The sequence below is a fragment of the Notolepis coatsorum genome, assembly GCF_963971535.1.
Source record: "Notolepis coatsorum genome assembly, chromosome: 17".
Lineage (NCBI taxonomy): Eukaryota > Metazoa > Chordata > Actinopteri > Aulopiformes > Paralepididae > Notolepis > Notolepis coatsorum.
The window spans coordinates 51,416,934-51,440,894 of record NC_140181.1 but is presented as its reverse complement, the minus strand read 5'-3'; the positions used below and the strand labels follow the sequence as shown (position 1 = coordinate 51,440,894).

The 23,961-nt window shown below is 42.3% G+C and overlaps 1 protein-coding gene across 1 annotated transcript in view; it reads right to left on the bottom strand.

Annotated features, from left to right (window-relative positions):
- The window catches only part of cfap74 (cilia and flagella associated protein 74), a gene marked incomplete at both ends in the record, with an annotated part of 422,090 nt that overhangs the window by 148,760 nt on the left and 249,369 nt on the right, over positions 1–23,961 (bottom strand). Inside the window, 5 exons of the mRNA XM_084333450.1 lie at positions 10,906–11,049; positions 14,129–14,381; positions 14,927–15,060; positions 19,587–19,760; positions 23,456–23,543. Coding sequence (XP_084189576.1) covers positions 10,906–11,049; positions 14,129–14,381; positions 14,927–15,060; positions 19,587–19,760; positions 23,456–23,543 — 793 coding nt within the window. The remainder of the gene's footprint in view (positions 1–10,905; positions 11,050–14,128; positions 14,382–14,926; positions 15,061–19,586; positions 19,761–23,455; positions 23,544–23,961) is intronic.

Here is a 23,961-nt window from a genome sequence, read left to right as displayed (position 1 = left end):
ACCCATTAACTTACTTGGCCGAGATGGGCTGGGGTTACTGGGGATGGACATTAAATGTACTGTAGAGGGTTGCGTGATAAGTGAACGAGAAGACCATTACTATCAGATGGTACAAAGAATCGACAGCCGACCACCGGAAATCTATTGTCTAGGGGGACTGGACCAGGATTTGCTTGGTCCAGCCTTGCAATGGGAGACATTTATCACTGCCAACATGCCTGAAGCAAGTGATCCAAAGACACCATATCATTGCACTCTGCAATACCATAAAGATGCAGACTCGTCACAGGCTAAGGAGTGGCTGAGTGTGCAACCAGACAAAGTACAGCTTAATGCAACCAATATCATATTGGGGTCGCAAGGAGCAGCGCTACGTATTGCACGGAGCGACTATCTGCATAAAGAACACGAGATTGCGGACAGTGTTCCCCATGTGACTTTAAAGGTAACCAGCTTGTGCGATCAGCAGCACATTGGCGAAATGATGAAAAAAGCGGAAGGGATTAAATTTGAACAGATGAAAGAAAACAAACTGATCTGGATAAGCCCCGACAAAAGGTTTATTAAGATCATGGTCCAAGGCACAGGGATGGGTCGCCCCCAAATTGTGCAACTATCCCAAGAGACAATGGGAGAAGTCCCTAACGCATTAAGCCTCCAGGAGGACAAGATGAAGGCGGTGCCAGAGATGCTGTGGTCAAAAAACAGCACTGACATTGGATTAATCAAGTCCGCTCAACCCTGCCTTGGAAAAATCAGTATCCATTGAAGGAGAAAGCGGTGGCTGGAATCGAGCCACAAATCAAAGGACTTTTGACAGCGGGAGTCCTACAGAAAACAACTACTCCCCGGAGCAACACGCCGTTGCTACCCGTGGAGAAACCTGATACCTCGTACCGGTTAATACACGATTTGAGAGCTGTCAACGAGGTGTTACTTGACTATCCCGCGGATGTCCCCGACCCCCATGTGCTATTGACATTTATCCCATCGAAAGCTTAATACCTTACGGTTATAGATTTGTGTAGTGCATATTTTAGTGTGCCCTTGAGCAAGGAGTGCCAGCATTTTTTTGGTTTTACCTATAAAAATTTGCATTATGAGTATACTAGAATCCCTCAGGGACTAAAGCATTCGCCACACATATTTAACAAGATCCTAAGGGAGGATTTGGACGGGTTGGATACAATATTGACCTCTAGGGTCATTCAGTACATGGATGATCTGATACTGTGCGCGGACGATCAGACAACATGTCATCGCGACTCCGTAAAACTGTTGCAGCTGTTGGCAGAAAAAGGCCACAAAGTGTCGTTGAAAAAATTGCAATATTGTAAACCTAAAGTGATCTATTTAGGACAAACAATTTCACAGGGCCATCGGGCTATTTCGGAAGAACATTTGGTGGTCATTAAGACGGCGCCCAAACCTGTGACGGTAAGACAAATGATGGGATTTCTGGGTATCACGGGGTACAGTTCTCCATGGGTCGAAAACTATACGGAAATAGTGAAACCATTAAGAGACATGATGAAAGATGCGGGTGTTGATAAACTGAGTAGTAAAGTGGTATGGACTGAGGATGGCTTACGGGCGTTTGAAACAATCAAGTCCCGACTGTTAGAAGCGCCGGCCCTGGCTTTGCCTAACTATACCAAGAAATTCATACTCTACGTCTCTTCCTCTCCAGATCAGAAGCAGGCGTGCGCGGTGTTGACCCAGGACACCGGGGTGGGGGCGCGACCACAGCCGATGGCGTACTACTCAATTGCCTACTCGGAAGTAGAGATGGGGATGGCTCCATGCTACCGAGAAATGGCTGGAGTCTTTACAATGTACGAGAAAGCCGCAAGTATCATGATGGGATATCCAGTGGATATCATGGTGAGGCATGACTTAAAGAGTCTGTTGGAGTCCGGTAAATATGCACTAACGATGCCTCGCATTAGACATTATTACAGGCTTTTGGAACAGGAAGATGTGACGCTGGTCAGGTGTTCCATAACGAAACCGGCAGCCGACATCCCTACGCCTGAGGATGGAGAACCCCACGACTGTGTGGCCGAAGCCGAGAGGTACTCTAAACTCAGAGCAGACTTGCAGGCTTTTCCATTTAGCAGTCCAGATCTGGAACTATGGACTGACGGCTCTTGTTATCGAGTTGGCGAGGGACTAAAAGCAGGCTACTCCGTGATAAGGTCACAGGGAGAAGGGTTTGTGGTGGAAAAGGCCGAAGCATTATCACAACCCTGCTCAGCCCAGTTAGCAGAATTGGTCGCACTGACGGAAGCATGTAACATGGCAGAGGGCAGAACTGTAAATATTCATACCGACTCGGCCTATGCACATGGAACCGCCTTCTTATTTGGCACAGTGTGGAAAGGGAGAGGATTCAAGAAAGCCGATGGAAGCGCCATAAAACATTGTAGTCAGATTAAACGTTTGTTAGAAGCAATTATGAAACCAAAGCAGATTGCGATAATCAAGTGTGCTGCTCATCAGTCAGACGAGTCCAAAATAACTCGAGGAAACAAAAGAGCAGATGAAGCTGCCAAGGAAGTGACGGGTGCTGACAGGGCAGGTAAGGTTTTGGTTATCACACACGAGGTTGAGTTAGAGGACAAGATAACTTACAAGGATGTTTTGACTTTCCAGGAGGAGGCTAGTCAGGTAGAACGGAACCTCTGGATAACCAGGGGGGCTTGTCAGGATGATTTAGGTTTGTGGCGCAACAACGGTGGATTTGTGGTGGCTCCTGCTGGCCTGGTCGGACTGCTGATCCACACGGCGCATGACTTTTGCCATGCTCATCGGGGAGAGGTAAGGAGAAAAATCAGAGAATATGGCTTTTGGGCGCCAGATTTAAACAGTCAAATTGATCATATGATAAGGAGATGTACAGTATGTTTGAAAAATAATATACGTAAGGGGATTAGTGTGTCACCAGGACATATCCCCACGCCCAATGGCCCAATGCGAGACCTTGTAATTGATTACATTGACATGATTAAACCAATTAATCAGAAGAGATATATTCTTGTCGTTGTCTGTCGTTTTTCAAGGTGGGTGGAGGCGTGCGCCACCCGGCACAAGGATGCAGCATCGGTGGCTAAGTTCTTATGCCAAGAGGTATGTCCGAGATTTGGGCTAATGGACAGAATCTCCTCAGACAATGGAAAGGAATTCGTGGACAAAACTGTACGTTTAATACTCCAACATTTAGGCATAAAACAGCGATTGGGGGCCGTTTATCATCCGCAGAGCCAGGGGATGGTGGAACGCATGAACGGGACACTAAAAAACAAATTGGTTAAGATCTGTCAACACACAGGCTTGAATTGGCTAAACGCTCTCCCTTTAGCCTTGATGGCATGTCGTTTGAGCGAAATTTGCGGTCTGCGTTTGACACCGCATGAGATGATGTTAGATCGTGGCATGGTAGTACCAGGCTTGCGAGCGACAGGCAAAGGTCCAAGTTTGGACATCCTGGACAATGATATGCGCGAGTACGTGAAGTACATGTCAAAGATCCACAAAAATATTCTGGATCATGTCTCCAGTAGACAGGAGCATGAAACCGGGGAGGAGGTGAAGAAGCCGACTACACCTCAAATCATACCGGGCGACTACGTTTATGTTAAAGTATTTAGGCGTAAATGGTTTGGCGCAAGACGGGAAGGGCCATACAAAGTCGTCCGAGCCACCGAAAGGGCTTTACAGGTTAAAGGATCACCGATGTGGTTCCATCTGTCACATTGTGTAAAATCAATAGATAATGGCCAAGAATGGGAATCTGAACCACGGGCCCTTGAGCATGAAACCGGGGCGGCGCAACCGCTAAACGAAGGCGAAGCGGCGGACGATGAAACCGGGGCGGCGCAACCGTTAAACGAAGGAGAAGATGCGAATGATTATGGGGAGCCAGACAGAAACGATTGGCCACCGGTAGGGGATGAGGGATTCCTACAGGAGCTAGACAGAGGAGAAGATTATGAATTGGAACATAATAATTTCTCCTCTGTGGACTTGGAAGGTGTACCAGAAGGATCGGAGGGACCCGTGCTTAGCACAAGCCCGGAAAGAGATACTCGACCACAACGAGTCATTAAGAAACCTCAAAGGTACACATAGGTAAAGCTAAATGATAGGCCATGGAGAGAGCGTGTATATATTTTTTGATTTTTGATTATTGAGCTCTCTCCTTTTTTTAGAAATGTTTAATGTTAATGCAATGTAATAATCTTTTCTTTCAGAGTTAGCAGCACAAAACAGACATGTTTGGTTAAATACACATAAGTATAGAGAAAAACCTGGTAATTGGTCTGATGCCCTTTTTGTATAAAGGGACGGACCTAGACGGATGTGAACTTGGAATAACTGATAAATTGTGTAATCTTCAAATAACTGGAAATTGTTAAACGGTGTGAGTGAACTTAGAATTGTGTAAACGTCAACTGACTAATAGTCGTTAATTGTGTGAGGGAGCTAACGTGGGTGTTGAAAGTAATTGACACTAACAAATATGAACTGTGCGTTAAAAGGATGCTTTAAATATTTGGTTTTTATGTGATTTGGCTAAACAGTTAAAAGGTTAAGGTATTTGTAACAGTTTGATTGAGAAAATACTAACAAGAATATTGGGGATAAAGAATCCCCAAACCGGGGAAACTGTGGTAGTTTTTATAAAGCAAACTGTATATTAAACTGTTCTGGGACCTGACGGCAGCCTGGCAGAGGTGGTAATTGCATTCATCATACATTCCTGACTCACAGACGATCGCTGCCATTCCCCTCGTTGAGGGGGAAGGTTGGGGATATAAAAGTTGGGTTTGCACATAGGCTGGATACACTATTATACAACATACTACTGGTTTACTTCCTCAGGCCAAACTCAGAGACAATAGTGGCTTGTTGACCATAAACAAATGACACACCAGACTTCTGTCTCAAACTCCCCAAGCCGAACTTTAGAGATAATAGATCAATAGCCATCCTGACGTTTGGGGCTGGCTGAGACAAAGGAAGTCGACACCAGGCCCTAAAACACAGGTTTATTACGTCTCACAACAGAAACGGCCAAGCTGCAGCTGTTTACAGTTGATCCCCCAATAGAATCTGCCACAGGCAGCTGTTAAAAGTAACCGTTTGTTATTTGGGGGAGAACATTACCTCCAGCAAAGATATCCTTAAAAGGCGTTTCCGGAACATATCTATTCAAAGAGGCAGGCATCTAGTTTCATCTAGTGTCAGCGAATCAGACGTGGCGGTAGACTACAAACGGTCACGACCACTGGTTATCCAATCGGAAGCTCTCTGACTCCCAGAAAGACCCGCCCTCATGACGTAACGTTTGGCGGGGGGAGTCTAGTCTTTAAATTACGTGGTTCTGATCGAGAGATTCAGAACCCAGATGAACAACTGAGCGAGGAACACCCATTCTACATTCTCTTCCCCTACTGGCCGGAGGACCGTGTCGACGCATTGAGACGACAAATTCCAACTACCATCAAAGAAGAAAGAGCCGAGAACGAGAGATGCTTATAGCTGTTTAGATATTGAACGTTTAGACTGAATTCTGCTGCCCTTCGGCTTAGTGATTGCTTCCAGCAGAATTCATTGCACTACTCTTCAAATCGTTGATTTGTAAATTGCTTTGAATCCCATTAAAAAAACGGATTCTTTCAGATCAAATCTGCTCGGACATCTTTTTCTTCAACCGCCGTTTCTCTTTTGACGCCGGGTAAAACCATTTCCTGGTTTTGTTTTAAGTACCACAGGGTTGTAAGATTTATACACAACGCAGAGCAGATTAATTAGGTTCTGATTATATCAGAACAGAATAGCCCAGTGGCGTACTTCACTGTCACATCCCTGATGAAGATGGACAGGAGCACTTGGATTGGCAAGGTATTGTATTGGTGCGGACCCACGACAGGATGAAGGACGACAGGATGGGTCAAGCGCAGATGACATTTCAATGGCAACCCCCCCAAAGGAATGCATGTGTGCTGCCCATCTCACATGTGTTACAAATAAAGACTTCATAGTCCCATTTCATTCATTCAAACTATTTGGGGTTATAAGCTTTAAAAGGATTTGGGGAAGACACCATAACACAATTGGGTATTCGAACCTTTAAAACAATTTGGGTGGAATACACCTTTAAAATGATTCTGGGAAGACACATTTGGGTATTATAACCTTTAAAACAATGTGGGTGGAATACACCTTTAAAATCATTCGGGGAAGACACATTTGGGTATTATAACTGTTGAATCACTGTGATGCACTGTCCTGCTACTGTTGCATCACTGTGATGCACTGTCCTGCTACTGTTGCATCACTGTGATCCACTGTCCTGCTACTGTTTAATCACTGTGATGCACTGTCCTGCTAACCATTTGGGTGGAATACACCTTTAACTGTCCTGCTACTGTTGAATCACTGTGATGCACTGTCCTGCTAACCATTTGGGTGGAATACACCTTTAACTGTCCTGCTACTGTTGAATCACTGTGATGCACTGTCCTGCTAACGATTTGGGTGGAATACACCTTTAACTGTCCTGCTACTGTTGCATCACTGTGATCCACTGTCCTGCTACTGTTTAATCACTGTGATGCACTGTCCTGCTAACCATTTGGGTGGAATACACCTTTAACTGTCCTGCTACTGTTGAATCACTGTGATGCACTGTCCTGCTAACCATTTGGGTGGAATACACCTTTAACTGTCCTGCTACTGTTGAATCACTGTGATGCACTGTCCTGCACTGTCCTGCTACTGTTGCATCACTGTGATCCACTGTCCTGCTACTGTTGAATCACTGTGATGCACTGTCCTGCACTGTCCTGCTACTGTTGCATCACTGTGATGCACTGTCCTGCACTGTCCTGCTACTGTTGAATCACTGTGATGCACTGTCCTGCTACTGTTGCATCACTGTGATCCACTGTCCTGCTACTGTTTAATCACTGTGATGCACTGTCCTGCACTGTCCTGCTACTGTTGCATCACTGTGATGCACTGTCCTGCACTGTCCTGCTACTGTTGCATCACTGTGATGCACTGTCCTGCACTGTCCTGCTACTGTTTAATCACGGTGATGCACTGTCCTGCTACTGTTTCATCACTGTCCTGCACAGTACAGGACACAACATGATTTAACTGCCTCTCAAAAAAACAAATGGTTGGAATAGATTCAGCGCCCTGAAAAACCCTAGTTAGACACCCCACAAGTTCATATTAGATTTTTCATATTTTTCATCCAAGCCCTCTGGGTATTCCAATATTTTATGGCCAGGGAGCCAATTTTACTCAAAACTAATGGTTGGAATAGATTCAGCACCCCTGAAAACCCTTAGTTAGTCACCCCACACGTTAATATTTGATTTTTATTTTTTTCATATTTTTCGCCCAAGCCCCCTGGGCTCCTTAACTTTGATTGGCTCTCCATAATTTACCCAGAGGATTTGGGTTTGAATAAATTGAGAGGTGTTAGTAGACACTTCACTTTGGTGAAGAAAGCTATTGGTAAGACATTTTTTCACAGATGGTCCAAACATCTTGCTAAAATTCCCTAACTATATAAAGTAATTTAGAACTGGACTCTGTAAAGAAACTGAAAGTGTATTTAAGGCACTGCTCTGTTCTGTAAAGTAATTCAGAAGTGTTCTATAAAACATCTAGGACTGAACTTTGTAATGAAACTCAAAGTTGAGCTGCTCTGCTGTTGTGTAAAGTAGCTCAGGAGCCCGCTTCAACCAGATTATTGTAAATGAGGGCTATTTTATTTAATTTAATTTTACTGAACTATTTTATTGCACTGTAGTGTCATTTTACTGTATATTCTATTTTTACTGCACTTCTTTACTTTGTCTATTATATTTTTATTATTTGTATTACTGCCTATTTTAAAACTGAATCCTTACCTTGCTGCTATCTTTTTTATGCTTGTTTTATATGTAATTTTATGCCATAGAATCAAACCATAAACAACGTGGCCTATTGAGATGCTAGATCCTAATGTGAACATTTTGCACTTTATGTGCTCATTTCGTGCCTGTCTTTTTTTCTGCTGTAAAGCACTTTGAGCTGCAAGTCTTGCATGAAAGTGTATTATTATTATTATTATTATTATTATTATTATTATTATTATTATTATTATTATTATTATTATTATTATTATTATTATTATTATTATTATTATTATTATTATTATTATTATTATTATATTATATTATTATTATTATATTATATTATTATTATTATTATTATTATTATTATTATTATTATTATTATTATTATTATTATTATTATTATTATTATTATTATTATTATTATTATTATTATTATTATTATTATTATTATTATTATTATTATTATTATTATTATTATTATTATTATTATTATTCACCAAATATCCACCATCTCTAGAATCACAACACATTGTAGTCCAATGTGGTCTCCTCACTAGTGGTCCCTTCACTTTAATCTCAGATATCCATCTTCAAAATATTCCATATTACTTCAGATGTCGGCGGATTTCCACTTCCTTTAAATGATGCGACAGGAACAGAGGCAGAGAGAGAGAGAGATGAGCTTCCTACCCTGGCAGGATGTCAGCAGGGGTGATGGGTTCGAGTGGCTCCTCAGTCTTGGTGGTGATTGACTGACACACAGACACACACACACAGACACACAGACACACACACACACACACACACACACACACACACACACACACACACACACACACACACACACACACACACACACACACACACACACACACACACACACACACACACACACACACACACACACACACACACACACACACACACACACACACACACACACACACACACACACGGCAATATGAGCTTAATATTCAACATTAAAGATCAAATTAAGCCTCTGCCGATATTGAGCATCATTTGGTCAAATTTGCAACCCTAGATCCTAGTGTCCTATAGTCCCCCCAGAGACGTAATCGTCTTATGGCTACAAGCACTGAATCGTGGTGACGTCCGTACCGTGAAGTTGTGGGACGAATATACGTACCACAACACCCCTAATACATATATATTATTATTGCTAACTAACTTTTTAATCCAATGTCTACAGTGGCTGGTGGGTCCATCAAATTGACTAGATAGACATGTTCAATGATTCTACCTGCATGACTGTCTGTCAGCACAATCCATGCTGTTCCTCATACTACTGTAGCTCTGGATAGTTGGCCACAAACCAATGCAAAGTCAATGGGGGGGTCATGCTCCTGTCCACACAAGCTGACTGAGGTGCACTGTGGAGTACATTTCAGTGAGCGCTCAGTCAGCCTGTACAGACAGGAGCGTGACCCCATTGATTTAGCATTGGTTTGTGGTCAGTTATCCAGAGCTACTATGAGGAACAGCATGGATTGTGCTGAGAAAGGACTCTTAATGATGAACATCACCATTGGTAAATAAGGGCTAAAGGTCCAATGTAAGGTCCAATGTGAGAAAGGACTATAATGGACTATAATGATGAACATCATCGTTGGTAAATAAGGGCTAAAGGTCCAAAAATCGGAAATATCCCTAGAAAGATCATGATCAACAACCTGCACCTTATCAACTGACAATCTGTTGCGCAATCATATTGTTAGGATGTGAAATTCGATTCACACATCCTTATTTGAAAATTCCTTACACTGTGTTCACAGTCAAAGCCTTAAATGGAATCTCGCCTGAGTCCGCCTGTGCCTGGTACGGGCCCTCCTGACAGTTTTAATGTAAACCAATTGATATATGTACCAGCAAAGTGCTTGTACTAAGATTCTACTAATATGGAATAGTTTAGACACCATGTATGTACACATCAACGTGAGGTTACGGGTCAGGATTTACATAATATTGAATAATCATGTAATATGACTTTGTCTGTGAGAGATATAAAGATGTATGTACACTTTTCCCTCTCTCTCTCTCTCTCTCTCCTCTTCCACCTTTCTCTCACCTCCTCCCTCTCCTCTACTCTACCATCCTTTATCACTCATTATAATTTTTATTCTACTAACTATATGGATCCATATTGTAATAAACAATCCTATTGAACTATAGAAATGGTCTCCTAATCTTTCTGATATTAATTTCAACATCAGTATACAAATTTCTACTCCTCGGACCACAATCTTGATTTACATCAAAACAACATTACAGATATAAATATATATTGTAGGCTAGTCCTACATTAAAATGTGTATCATTTGAACATTTCAGTAAAGTAGGCTACCTATGCTTTTAGGAACTGTCACATCTCCATAAAAAATAACAGCCCCCCCCCCCCATCCCATATCTTAAATCAAATTTAATATCAGCCCCCCCATCCAATTAATTTGCTCTGGCACTGCAGATCTAAGCCATCCTTTCAATTACTTAAATTAGTCTATACAAAAATACTGTAGGCTATGCCTTTGTGGCAAGTTATTGTAGGTTGAGCTAGGCTTATGGTTTTGACACTGACTAGTGTTGGTTTTCAGCAAGTAGACTAAAAAAAGTAGAGCGTTGTATTAATGAAATACATTTCATCAATTACATTAATCACAACAAAGACAAATCAAAATACAGGGCTAGCTACATCTAAACAAAAATACAAAAAGCCACACAACAAACAGTGCATGACTACCAACCAGCTCGGATACATTTATAGTTTCCACGGGAACAATGAACACGCTTGCTTATGTGCCATCATTACGTCACAGTCTTTGTTCTGATTGGTTCCGTGGTAGCCCAGATTCGCTTTCAACGAATGGGAGGCCAGACCATTTCCACAAACTAAAATGACATGTTCATTGCAAGCTGGTACTGGTTTACGGATGAGAAAGGTTCTAAAGCCAGAGCACTTCTCAGTGCTTACCTCCACGTCTGCATGCTTGCTGACCTCCAACACTAACTCCCTCTGCTGGCTGTGCCTCTGAGTCTGACAAGCGAGACGCGCCGCCTCGTCCCTGATCTGAGAGTCCAGTAGTCTGGGCCTGAATGTGACCTCGACCAGGCATCTCTGAGGGATGGGGATGGTGGGAAGAAAACAGGAGAATTATCTGGACAGTGCAATATATAACACAACGTCAAACACAGAAGTAATATCAGAAACCATGACCAAAAGAGCCCTGTGGCATAACCATTTCAATCTAATGAACTCTGTGATGTTGGACAAATAGAGGATAATATTGCACCTTGTAGAGGACAAATAGAGGATAATATTGCACCTTGTAGAGGACAAAATGAGGATAATATTGCACCTTGTAGAGTACAAAATGAGGATAATATTGCACCCTGTATAGGACAAATAGAGAATAATATTGCACCTTGTAGAGGACAAAATGAGGATAATATTGCACGTTGTAGAGGACAATATTAGGATAATATTGCACCTTGTAGAGGACAAAATGAGGATAATATTGCACCTTGTAGAGGACAAAATGAGGATAATATTGCACCTTGTAGAGGACAAAATGAGGATAGTATTGCACCTTGTAGAAGAGGACAAATAGTCGCCTCTCTCTCCTACAAGCTTGATGGTGAGGGACACTGGAGGGGTGTCTTCCTCTCAATGTATATTTTTATACAGTATATGAATTGTCTTATTTGGGGATATTTATTGTCACCTTACACTATTGAATATTGTACATATGTATACTTGTATTATATCATGTTTGTGTGTGTGTGTGTGTACAGTATGTATGTGTATATACTGTATATAAGCATACATATACGGCATATATCCCCCCAGCGGCCCACACAATCTATTTCAGTCGAGTTGGATGCATGGATGTGACTTAAAAATCTACCTTTTCCTCAGTTCCTGAAAGGTTGACGTGTTTGGGACACAGGCTTGTTGTCCAACAGTAGCTTCTATAAATAGGGAGTCTTTGTGGACAAAAGCAGTAAATCAATGTTACTACTGTTTAAAGAAACTGATTAACCAAGTTCTGCAGTTCATGCTAACACCCCCTCCACAGAGGTCAGACCAATAGGAATTGGCCGTATTTGGACCTAAGCCCAGACCTAAGCTTCTCCCCATAGTGCCCTAATATCTAGAAAGCTCTCCCTCACATTTAAAATCAATATCTGGCCTCTGGAAGCTTGCCAGACCAACTGAAGCGGGTCCAAAGCTGATTATCCCTCTGTGTGTTTTCTAATTACAAGCCAGTGTCTCCTGCCGCGCCTTGCTTAAGGTACTTTAAAGAATGCGATAGCTCTTCGACATTGTAAACGTTCCTCACTACTGAACCCAGAGAGAGTTTGATTCTGGTGTTGGCCCCGGGACCCAAGGCTAATGAGAGAACGCCAATACTCCTGTCACATGGGGACCTAGCAGAAACATATGTTGGGGTTACAAGTCTGAGCCCTAGTTTCAGACACTGGGCAATTCATTAACTGTTTCCTTACAAGAACAGTTATTTACCCACATGATTGCTATATTCTGGGTTTAGAAAAGCACTCAACTGCAATGGATATCTGGTCAACGACGTCTCAAAAACTCTTGACAACAATGAACTTGTTATAGGTGTAACTGAGCAATTCATCAAGTCTTTGATACAGTGGACCATTGATTTTTATTACTGAAATTTCAGCTTATGGGGAAGTAAGAGTTTTATTAACCCCCCGGAGAAATTATGGAGTTCTGAACTAAAAAGAGCAAGAATGTTTTACAAGCAATTCGTTTTTTTGGGGAATAGTAATACAAATAAACAGCTTTGGATTATATTGACTATGGTAGGTAGCACTGTGTGTTGCCCGCTATTTGTTTTTCTAGGGAATAGTAATATAAATAAACAGTTTTGGATTATATTGTCTATGGCAGCACTGTGTGTTGCCCGCTATTTTCTGGTTAGGAGGTGTAGCCTGCTATTTTGTGTGTGTGTGTGTGTGTGTGTGTGTGTGTGTGTGTGTGTGTGTGTGTGTGTGTGTGTGTGTGTGTGTGTGTGTGTGTGTGTGTGTGTGTGTGTGTGTGTGTGTGTGTGTGTGTGTGTGTGTGTGTGTGTGTGTGTGTGTGTTGGAGGGCATGGTGGATTAACATAGAAGTTGATTTGCATAGTGGACAATAATACTGTACAGCAGGCCTGGGCTGCAATTCACTTTCAATTAATGTAAGCATATAAACAGAGACCGCAATTAATTTGTTAATCACAGAGGAATACGTATTATCTTGATACGACAACCTTCTCACGCTAAAAGATTTTCAATATTTCTAATTTATCTTTTGAGACTCCAATCCTGCTGTACACTGTTAAAGGTTTACTTCTAGCAGGTGTCCAGTAGAGGGCATAGCCACACTGCAGAGTTGGCCATGGCTGTAATGAGTTGGTGGTGGTAGTGGCAGCTGGAAGGGCCGTCTCATCGCTAGGTTGGTAATCATCACTGCATGATGGCAGTGATACAGTAGGACTGGACTGTAATAAAGGGATTGGAGGAGGACTCCCGTCAGGCTGTGCAGATGTTATGTGTCAGAACTGGAAGAAAATAGCCAGGATTCCCAGGCTGATGTAGAGGGAAAATATGTTCATGGTGACTGCTGAAGAAAAGATTGGATTTGGAGTTAAAATTACCCAATTATATTTACTATTATGATATTACACTGTAATTATAAATTCATGTACAATTTGCTCCAGAGGGGTTTGATTTCCTGTTCCTGTCTAATTGCATGTCACCACATTACTGTCTTCTGCAAATTAATGCCATCATAAAGAAGGAGGGATGTCTTTAAATCCACTGCAAAGACCAAAGCATTTTGGTGAATATTAGTGTAGGCCTACTGCCGGAGACTAACTCAGCATGGGGGAAAACATGACTTGTGGATAAAGAGGGGGTAGCCCTACATAGGAAGGTTATTGATAGTATAGGCCAGGGTATACAGTAGGACGGTTCTTGGTAGTATAGGGTATACAGTAGGAAGGTCCTTGGTAGTACAGGGTATGAAGTACTGTAGTATAGGTTATACAGTAGGACGGTTCTAAGTAGTATAAGGTATACAGTAGGAAGGTCCTTGGTAGTATAGGGTAATACTGAACCTTAAACGTTGTACTGATAAAAGGGAAAAGGCATCACTGCATCGCTATGAAAGGGTATCCAGCTACCTCTCCTGGCAGCAGCCGTCCTGCTGAAGGCGTGATGCTGATCTGAGAGTCCTGGGGCACAGCAAAGGTAAACAGACGGGGTCCTATGGGGGTCACAGCCTCTCTGCCCTCCCGAGGTGCCGGGTGGGTGTTGACCACGTAGAGGGTGGCCATGGAGTGGCCCCCCAGTGCCGTGGCCCCGAACTGGACCAGAGAGTGGGTGAGCTCTACCGGAGGGTGGATGCCTACTGCTCGGCACGATATGGGGAAGTCTCTGGTGACACAGCAAGAGGCAGGAGGAGGATATTTAACCCCAGGCGACGGGGGGTGGTAATACAAATAAAATCGGGCTGTTGTCAGCAGTAAAACACAACAAGCACTCGTACACCAACCCACCAGCCTATTAACCTTATGTTTCTATAGGCAACAAGGACACTGCCAGCATGTCGCTTTTGCAATTCCACTTCCCATGTGTGACCCAGTATATAGGAAGGGTTGTATTAGCCTTCAAGGTCCGAAAAAAAAAAAAATTATCTTCACAATTATCTTCTCTAAAGAGAATCAGCTAGCTACTGTAAACAGTTTTGTCCATACAACATCTTTGCCACAAAGTTCAGCAACAAGAAATAGGATTTTAGATGTGGGAAGGACAAAACCAAGATTAATGAAAGCAATATGAAAATATTAAATAGTTTAAAGGAACCATTTTATGCTCATACAGATATACCCAACGTTATCTGATGTAATCTTCACTTCCTCCCCACAAACAGTATTATAAGGGTGATAAATTGCCACAAAGGGAGAGGGTTTTGAGGTTACCTGTTGATTCCTGATTTGCAGTTGAGATGAAAGTTGTACTCCTTGGCCTTCTCTGCGCTGAAGATCAGATAGATGGTCATGGTTTCTTGGGGAAGGAGAGTTCCAAAGCCGTCGTTGGGCTGGACCTCCAGAAACTTATCAGGGTGAGAGGACAACGAGTAAAAAATTACTAACATCTCCGATATGAGGGCCACACATCCTGCGCCAATCACGTTGTACGACGTGTTTCAAGTTCATGCTAATTCTGCCAGATCACGGCGTACAACGTTATTGTGATCATATTTCATATTTTCGCCATGGTATTCATATTTCCCTCACGGAGCCTTGTCTGATGCTGTGGGACTCGGCACAACTCTGCAACACTTCAATACTGCCCCCTGGTGGATGATCGGCGAGTTGCCAAACCGGAAATGTTGGTGCGTCTCCTAAATACGTCCGGCCACTCGCATATCGTTGCAGGACTCTAGCCACACACCGTGGATATGGATTGCTGCCATAACTCAATAATCGACATGATTTGGGCGTGTATTAGTATTATACAAACCGGAAATGGATCGCCTCGATCCCCATCAAATAACTGGGATCTTTTTGCTCCAGTATCATCGCCCAACGGTAAGAGGAGGCTGCCGTGACTTTCAGTGTTTTTGTTTATTATGATCCATGCAAACTGCTCTGATCTATATATCACCCATACTACATGAAGCATTTAACGACGATCACGGAATTATAAACGCCCCCCCCCCCCTCCGTCCATCCGTGCATGATCAGTCATAACGTTTAGGACCATGTACAGTTGAAATTTTTAATATAGCGTGGATCGACAACAAATGGCATTTGATAATCTATATATGCATTTATGCCTATATCTCACGTTCTAGGAATTACTGCAGAAAACGATAAAAACATATTTATATTCTAGACGGTATTTTTGTATGAATGTGTGAATGAAAAAGTAAAACGTTCCTACATCCTGAACAATAGATAATCGATGTTGAATGGGCCATAGTAATGTCAATTTAGCAATACAATTTAAAAAGTTATAGCCCTGCAAAGAAGGTGAACATCTCCATAGACTTACAGTACTGGCAGAGAATGGTATAAGATGCTGAAAGTGCGTGGCAGTTTGTGGAATTCCACCTAATTTGTCAAATCCCTGGTAATGTTATTATTATTATTATTATTATTATTATTATTATTATTATTATTATTATTATTATTATTATTATTATTATTATTATTATTATTATTATTATTATTATTATTATTATTATTATTATTATTATTATTATTATTATTATTATTATTATTATTATTATTATTATTATTATTATTATTATTATTATTATTATTATTATTATTATTATTATTATTATTATTATTATTATTATTATTATTATTATTATTATTATTATTATTATTATTATTATTATTATTATTATTATTATTATTATTATTATTATTATTATTATTATTATTATTATTATTATTATTATTATTATTATTATTATTTTGTATTAATTACATGACATTTACACATACATTTACATTTAGTCATTTAGTTGACGCTTTTATCCAAAGCGACTTACAAGTTCTGTACGACAAGTCATCAGGAAGGGTACAACTCTATCAGCCGAGTAACAATGTTCATCAAAGTGTTGCGTGCTACAGTGTAGGTTAGTTTATTAGGACAAGTGCATGACAGTAAGGTTAGTTAGGGTTAGATTTTTTTTTTTTTTTTTTTTTTTTTTTAGCTCTCATCATCAATCAAAATGCACTTTCCTTAATCTTGAGAGCTCATAACTCTAAAAAAAACTTGACAATGTCAATTGTAACAGAATACTAATGGAAAATCAATATTGATGGAAATGCCCTGTCAACTTCAAGTCCATAAATTAATGTAGCTATATATGGGGCAAGAGTGACTGAGTTTACCTGCCGACTTTTTGTTACGGTTTCACCTTCACAACCCTCCATACCTGTTTCACACACCCCCTGCACTTCAGCTCAACCCTCCATACCTGTTTCATACACCCCCTGCACTTCAGAGCAACCCTCCATACCTGTTTCACACACCCCCTGCACTCCAGCTCAACCCTCCATACCTGTTTCACACACCCCCTGCACTCCAGCTCAACCCTCCATACCTGTTTCACACACCCCCTGCACTCCAGCTCAACCCTCCATAGACCACTACACTTCCGCGTTACATTGAAATCAGGGAGGAGATTGCGGGGGGGTCAAATGAATGAATGTGGACGAGAGCCGTGATGTAAGTGGTTGCCGATACGGCTGTGGGGGTGCTAGAGACATGATCGAATAGACGTTTATGCGCCTCGCTCTCCTGAACATGGCGTGACCCATAACTAATCGATCAGAACTAAATCGGCAGAGAAAAAGCCCATTTTAAAGCACCTATTCCGCATGGACATGCGCAGAGTGCCCATGGAGTCTGGACAACGCGAGATGACGCTCGAATGAATGTGGACTGTTCTATCAGAGGGGGGAGCTTCGATGGTCATGTAAGTGGCTACAGACCGCTGCACTTAAATATAAACATTAGTCTACCTGGAGACTCAATGAGGTAATTGTAGATGTCGCCATAAGATGCGTCTGGCCATTTAGTGGGATAATTTTTTCATTATCCTGTTCAGCTGAAAGGACACTGGCCATCGAAGCTCCCCCCTCTGATAGAACAGTCCACATTCATTCGAGCGTCATCTCGCGTCGTCCAGACTCCATGGGCACTCTGCGCATGTCCATGCGGAATAGGTGCTTTAAAATGGGCTTTTTCTCTGCCGATTTAGTTCTGATCGATTAGTTATGGGTCACGCCGTGTTCAGGAGAGCGAGGCGCATAAACGTCTATTCGATCATGTCTCTAGCACCCCCACAGCCGTATCGGCAACCACTTACATCACGGCTCTCGTCCACATTCATTCATTTGACCCCCCCGCAATCTCCTCCCTGATTTCAGAATCCCGGAAGTGTTACGGTGGTCTATACCTGTTTCACACACCCCCTGCACTCCAGCTCAACCCTCCATACCTGTTTCACACACCCCCTGCACTCCAGCTCAACCCTCCATACCTGTTTCACACACCCCCTGCACTTCAGCATGCGCACTATAGGCGCGCAATCGGCACAGGTGAAATGAGTTACGCTGATGGATGGAGATTCCACACCTGCTCCAACTCATCCACTCTTCCTACAAGAAGCATGGTTCCCATTCATTCAGCGTCAGATATTCCCTAAGAATGGCCTGGCAAGTATCCTCTACCTTATCTCTCATAATGCTGTTTATCGGATGTTTGTTGATATCTCTAGACGTTGTATTCTCCCGTATACAACTCTCTCGTGATTTTTTACATTGTATTTTCCGTATACAATTCTCTCGTGATTTTTTGACATTGTATTTCCGTGTACAATTCTCTTGTGTTTTTTTATCGTGAGGACTTATTTTTTTAAGTGTCCTCCACAGCCCCCTACCTCCAGTGATCCCCACCAGCCGCCTGTCGGGCTAAAGACACCCAGACACACTGCACCAGTTTTCTTCCCCCTCTACGTAGTAATAAATGCCCTACGGGGTTGAACATTATTCTGCCTCCCGTGTTGTGCATTTGAGCCCACCAGTTACACTGACATAACACTTTTCAAGTCCATGCACACAGAAAAAGTATGCACAGTGTAAAAAACCACCTACTGGTGCCTCTGAGAGTCTGTGGAAAACCTTTGCGCATGAATGGGCTTGAAAAGTGATGCAGAGCTTGCTCTATTTCTGCTGGGCAGGTAAACTCACTCTGGCTAATTTCTCCCAAGTTGCCTATTGCAGCTTTAATGTAGCAACAATTTCCAGAGCCAAACAAATCCTGCATTGAGGCTTTAATGTCTAAAATGGCAAATAAAACAGTGATCCACAGGAGAAAGGCATGGGCTAAGCCTAGACACAACAGAGCTAGGATGATCTGAATGACTAATGTGTCTCAAAACACAGAATAGATGAGTGCTTTATGCTTGACACTGCTTTCCTTTACCGGTCGGTGTATTTCACACTGCTCACACAATACAATTCTTAGTGTGCTGGTACCTTTGTCATGAATACAATTATGTAGAAGATGTTTTGCTCAGGAGTTAGAGTGATCGTCTAGTAATCAGAAGGTTCCACGTTTGATTCCGGTCTTCCCGGCAGCATGTCACTGAGCAAGACACTGAACCCCTAACTGCTCCCGATGGGCAGGTTGGCATCTTGCATGGTTGCCTCCATCGTGATGTGAGGCATAAGTTGTAAAACGCTTTGGATAAAAGCACTATATAAATGCAGTCCATTTACTATGTATAGTATTTGCACATTCAACTGATTATATGTAACTGGGAGTGTATGGTTTGTCTTGCTGTCTCTGCACACTGTGTGTGTCGTACTGTTATTGTACAATACTATGTATGTTGCTGTATTGTGGAACTTTGTAAGTTGTTGATGTGTCTTTGCACCTTTGTCACCGAGATAATCATACATTCAATGTATGTTGGCGCATTATGTGTTTCTGATTCAGATTCTATACAGTGCTGCAAATGTAACATACCGCTATATTATAGACTCAGGTTAGCTCACGGAGCTCAAGCGAAGCCAGTCACATTTGTTATTAGTCTAGCTACAAAGCCCATACCTTTGGAATGCCCACAAAGCCAAACTTCTGAGGCAGCAGGGAGAGGTTGGTGAGGCGGACACTGGTCTTGACCGACTCATAGATGGAACAGTAGCCGAAGTCCACCTCGCTTCTGTCAAACTGCAGGTCGGAGGAGGTGACAACGGCATGGACAGTGAAGAGAACAGGCTGCACCTGGTGGCACAACAAGAAAGCCTCAAATAAGCTCTTCATTTCTTTACTATAATAGCTTGATTGCATTGTGTAAAAATGCCAGCATTAAAAAACAAAACCAGATTGATTTCTTCAGACTTTATATAATAGATCCATTAGGTCGACTTGAAATGTTCACATCCCAGTGTTTCCTCTGTAATTGTTTTATAGCAGTGGTGGCCTATGGTTGTGCCTTTTGAAGGAGATTCAGCTAGATTATGTTTAGTTAATTTCCTACTTTATCCTGCTGTGCTGGTTCATGTTGTTGCTGTGGTGGTTCATGTTGTTGCTGTGATGGTTCATGTTGTTGTGGTGAGGGTTCATGTTGTTGTGGTGGTGGTTCATGTTGTTGTTGTGGTGGTTCATGTTGTTGCTGTGATGGTTCATGTTTTTGCTGTGGTGGTTCATGTTGTTGTTGTTGTGGTGGTGGTTCATGTTGTTGTTGCTGTGGTGGTTCATGTTGTTGCTGTGGTGGTGGTTCATGTTGTTGTTGTGGTGGTTCATGTTGTTGTTGCTGTGATGGTTCATGGTGTTGCTGTGATGGTTCATGTTGTTGCTGTGGTGGTTCATGTTGTTGCTGTGGTGGTTCATGTTGTTGCTGTGGTGGTTCATGTTGTTGTTGTGGTGGTTCATGTTGTTGTGGTGGTGGTTCATGTTGTTGCTGTGATGGTTCATGTTGTTGTTGCAGTGATGGTTCATGTTGTTGCTGTGGTGGTTCATGTTGTTGTTGTGGTGGTTCATGTTGTTGCTGTGGTGGTTCATGTTGTTGCTGTGATGGTTCATGTTGTTGTGGTGGTGGTTCATGTTGTTGTTGTGGTGGTTCATGTTGTTGTTGTGGTGGTTCATGTTGTTGCTGTGATGGTTCATGTTGTTGCTGTGGTGGTTCATGTTGTTGCTGTGATGGTTCATGTTGTTGCTGTGGTGGTTCATGTTGTTGTTGTGGTGGTTCATATTGTTGTGGTGGTGGTTCATGTTGTTGTTGTGGTGGTTCATGTTGTTGTTGTGGTGGTTCATGTTGTTGTGGTGGTGGTTCATGTTGTTGCTGTGATGGTTCATGTTGTTGCTGTGGTGGTTCATGTTGTTGCTGTGGTGGTTCATGTTGTTGCTGTGATGGTTCATGTTGTTGCTGTGATGGTTCATGTTGTTGCTGTGATGGTTCATGTTGTTGCTGTGGTGGCATGTTGTTGCTGTGGTGGTTCATGTTGTTGCTGTGATGGTTCATGTTGTTGCTGTGGTGGTTCATGTTGTTGCTGTGATGGTTCATGTTGTTGCTGTGATGGTTCATGTTGTTGCTGTGGTGGTTCATGTTGTTGTTGTTGTGGTGGTTCATGTTGTTGCTGTGGTGGTTCATGTTGTTGCTGTGGTGGTTCATGTTGTTGCTGTGATGGTTCATGTTGTTGCTGTGGTGGTTCATGTTGTTGCTGTGGTGGTTCATGTTGTTGCTGTGATGGTTCATGTTGTTGCTGTGATGGTTCATGTTGTTGCTGTGGTGGTTCATGTTGTTGTTGTTGTGGTGGTTCATGTTGTTGCTGTGGTGGTTCATGTTGTTGCTGTGGTGGTTCATGTTGTTGCTGTGGTGGTGGTGGTTCATGTTGTTGCTGTGGTAGTCGTATTATTATTATTATTAACACTATGATCGCCGGGGACGAGTTAAGACGTCATTCCTAGCCATGCTCATTCTGCCGAAGACGCCGTAACTCGTCTTTGATGTCAATATTTCAAAAATCTGTGAGCGAAATCATATTCCCCCTCCGGAGCCCTGAGACACACTGCAAAGCTCCACTCAACTCTCTAGCGGTTCAAGAGCGCCATCTGGTGGCCGATCGGCAGATCGCCAACCGGAAATGAGCCTTTGAACCGGTAGTGCTCATCCATATGTGGTCCGGGCACTCGCTATCGTTAGAGAGATTCCGTATTGACACAGTGAACATCGATCGGTGCAAATAACTCGAAAAAACAACATGATTTGGACGTATATACTATTATACAACCTGGAAATGGATCGGGCATTTCTCTATCCCATAATAGAAAAAATTCTGTACCACGCTCATCTGCCAGCGGCGCGAGGAAGCCACGGTAAGATTCAGCGTTATATTCTAACGTGTTCCATATAAACTGCTATGATGAACATATGACCCACTCTGGATGAATCATCTAACGCTGCCCACGGAATTATAAACGATGCCCCGCCCATCCGGTCATCATCAGATGATACGTAGAAACTTCTAGAAGCACATCCAGTTGACATTTTTTATCTCGCGCCGATTGCTATCAAACTGTATTTCATCATCAATATAATGCATTTGGAGCTATAAATCAAGTTCTGGAGAAAGCTGCAGAAAACGATAAAAACATACTTATACTTTAGACCATATTTTAGTATGAATATGTGAATGAAAAAGTTTCACGTTGCTACACCCTGAACAATACATATAGGACATTGAATGGGCCATAATAATGGCAATTTAGCAATAGAATTAAAAAAGTTATAGCCCTGCAAAGAAGGGGAACTTCTCCATAGACAAATAGAGCTGGCGAGGGATAGTAAATTATGAATTTAACCCATGGCGATCAAAGTGTTTATTATTATTATTATTATTATTATTATTATTATTATTATTATTATTATTATTATTATTATTATTATTATTATTATTATTATTATTATTATTATTATTATTATTATTATTATTATTTTTTATGATTACTCTACATACAACTATGTTATCTATAACATTAAGCAGAACAGTACATGATACACTACTGAACTAAAGATGGTGCAGTGTTGCTGTTTCCTCTACAGAGCCATGTGTGGGTGCAGCGGATGACATTGTGTATCTGTCCTGCTCTCTGCACCACCGCATCCCTGACTGGAGTGGGGTCTGGTGTGTGAGTGTATGTGTGTGTGAGCCCACATGGTCTACCGCCAGTAGCTCAGGGCCTGGGGCTTGGGGCAACAGCTTTGGGGCTCCACAGGAGCATCCTGGCCCCAGCCTTTGGCTCTTACTCATTTCTCTACTTCCTCCGTACCCTCTCTTCTCCCTGCCCCGCTGGAGCCAAGGGGGGGAGTGGGGTGGGCGGGGGTTGGAAGGGAGGGGGTTCGATGGGGTGATGATGATGATTTGGCAAGAGGAGCGTCACTGCCAGCCAGATTTAGGAATTTCTGAGAACCAGGCCTGGTACAAATGTGGCACGAGGTCCAGGTTGGAGCCAGTCTGTTACGTTTCAGGCTGCCACTGACAGGTGTGAAGGCATGCTCTCCCCGACGTAATTACTTTCTATTTCACTTCAATAGCTTTCGCGTTTTCCACATTTAAACATGTGGGTCAGACTTTAAATGTGGTGGTGGGTGGATATATAGACATGTATGAATTGAAAATAATCCCCTGTGAAGTCTCTTGTTTGTTCAGGCGTTTCCCCAAGTGATATTTGCAGTATAAAACAATGCAGAATAACCTTTAAGCTTGGCTCATTAGCGCCTGTGGAGGAACTAGACCTTGAGGGGGACAGATAATTTTAGCTCGTTGCCATGTAAAAATGGGTTACAACCTTCCGTGCCTCTGCTTCCGTTAGCGACAAAGTAGGACACTCATATCGTGGGAACATTGTTTTGATGGATTTAGAAGCAGGTACTAAAAAACAGATTGTGTGTATGATAGTCGGTGTGTAATACAAACCTGATCTGCGACTTGCAGTGTCAAGGGAGCCTCTAAGACTCCCGTATCGGCATCAAAAAACCTCTTGGCATCCTCGGACAAGCATCGCCTGTGACGGAACAGAAAAGGTGGGTGTTAAAATGTTGTGTGTTAGAACACAAATGTGCGTAGAAAAGATAAACGACTGCATCTTTATACCCAACATTGTGGATCTAAAGCTGGTATTTTTTTGATCAGATAGTGGTTTTGACAATGAACTTCGACTAAGCCACTTTAAATTATTTGGCTGTGCCCTTCAGCTAACATGAAACATGAAGGAGGAAGCTTACGAGGTGCTGCTAATTGTTTCCATACATCAGACATCTCAGTCAAAAGAAATCACTGTCAAGCTCCCCCCGGTGAAAGATAAATACACAGAAGCTGATGAAAAGATCCCATTATCTCTCACTTTCACCCACAGTATCATCTGTGGGATGTGATCGCCAGCGAAGGAGAGGGAGTCGGAGAGAAAAAGAGAGAGTGTGCGC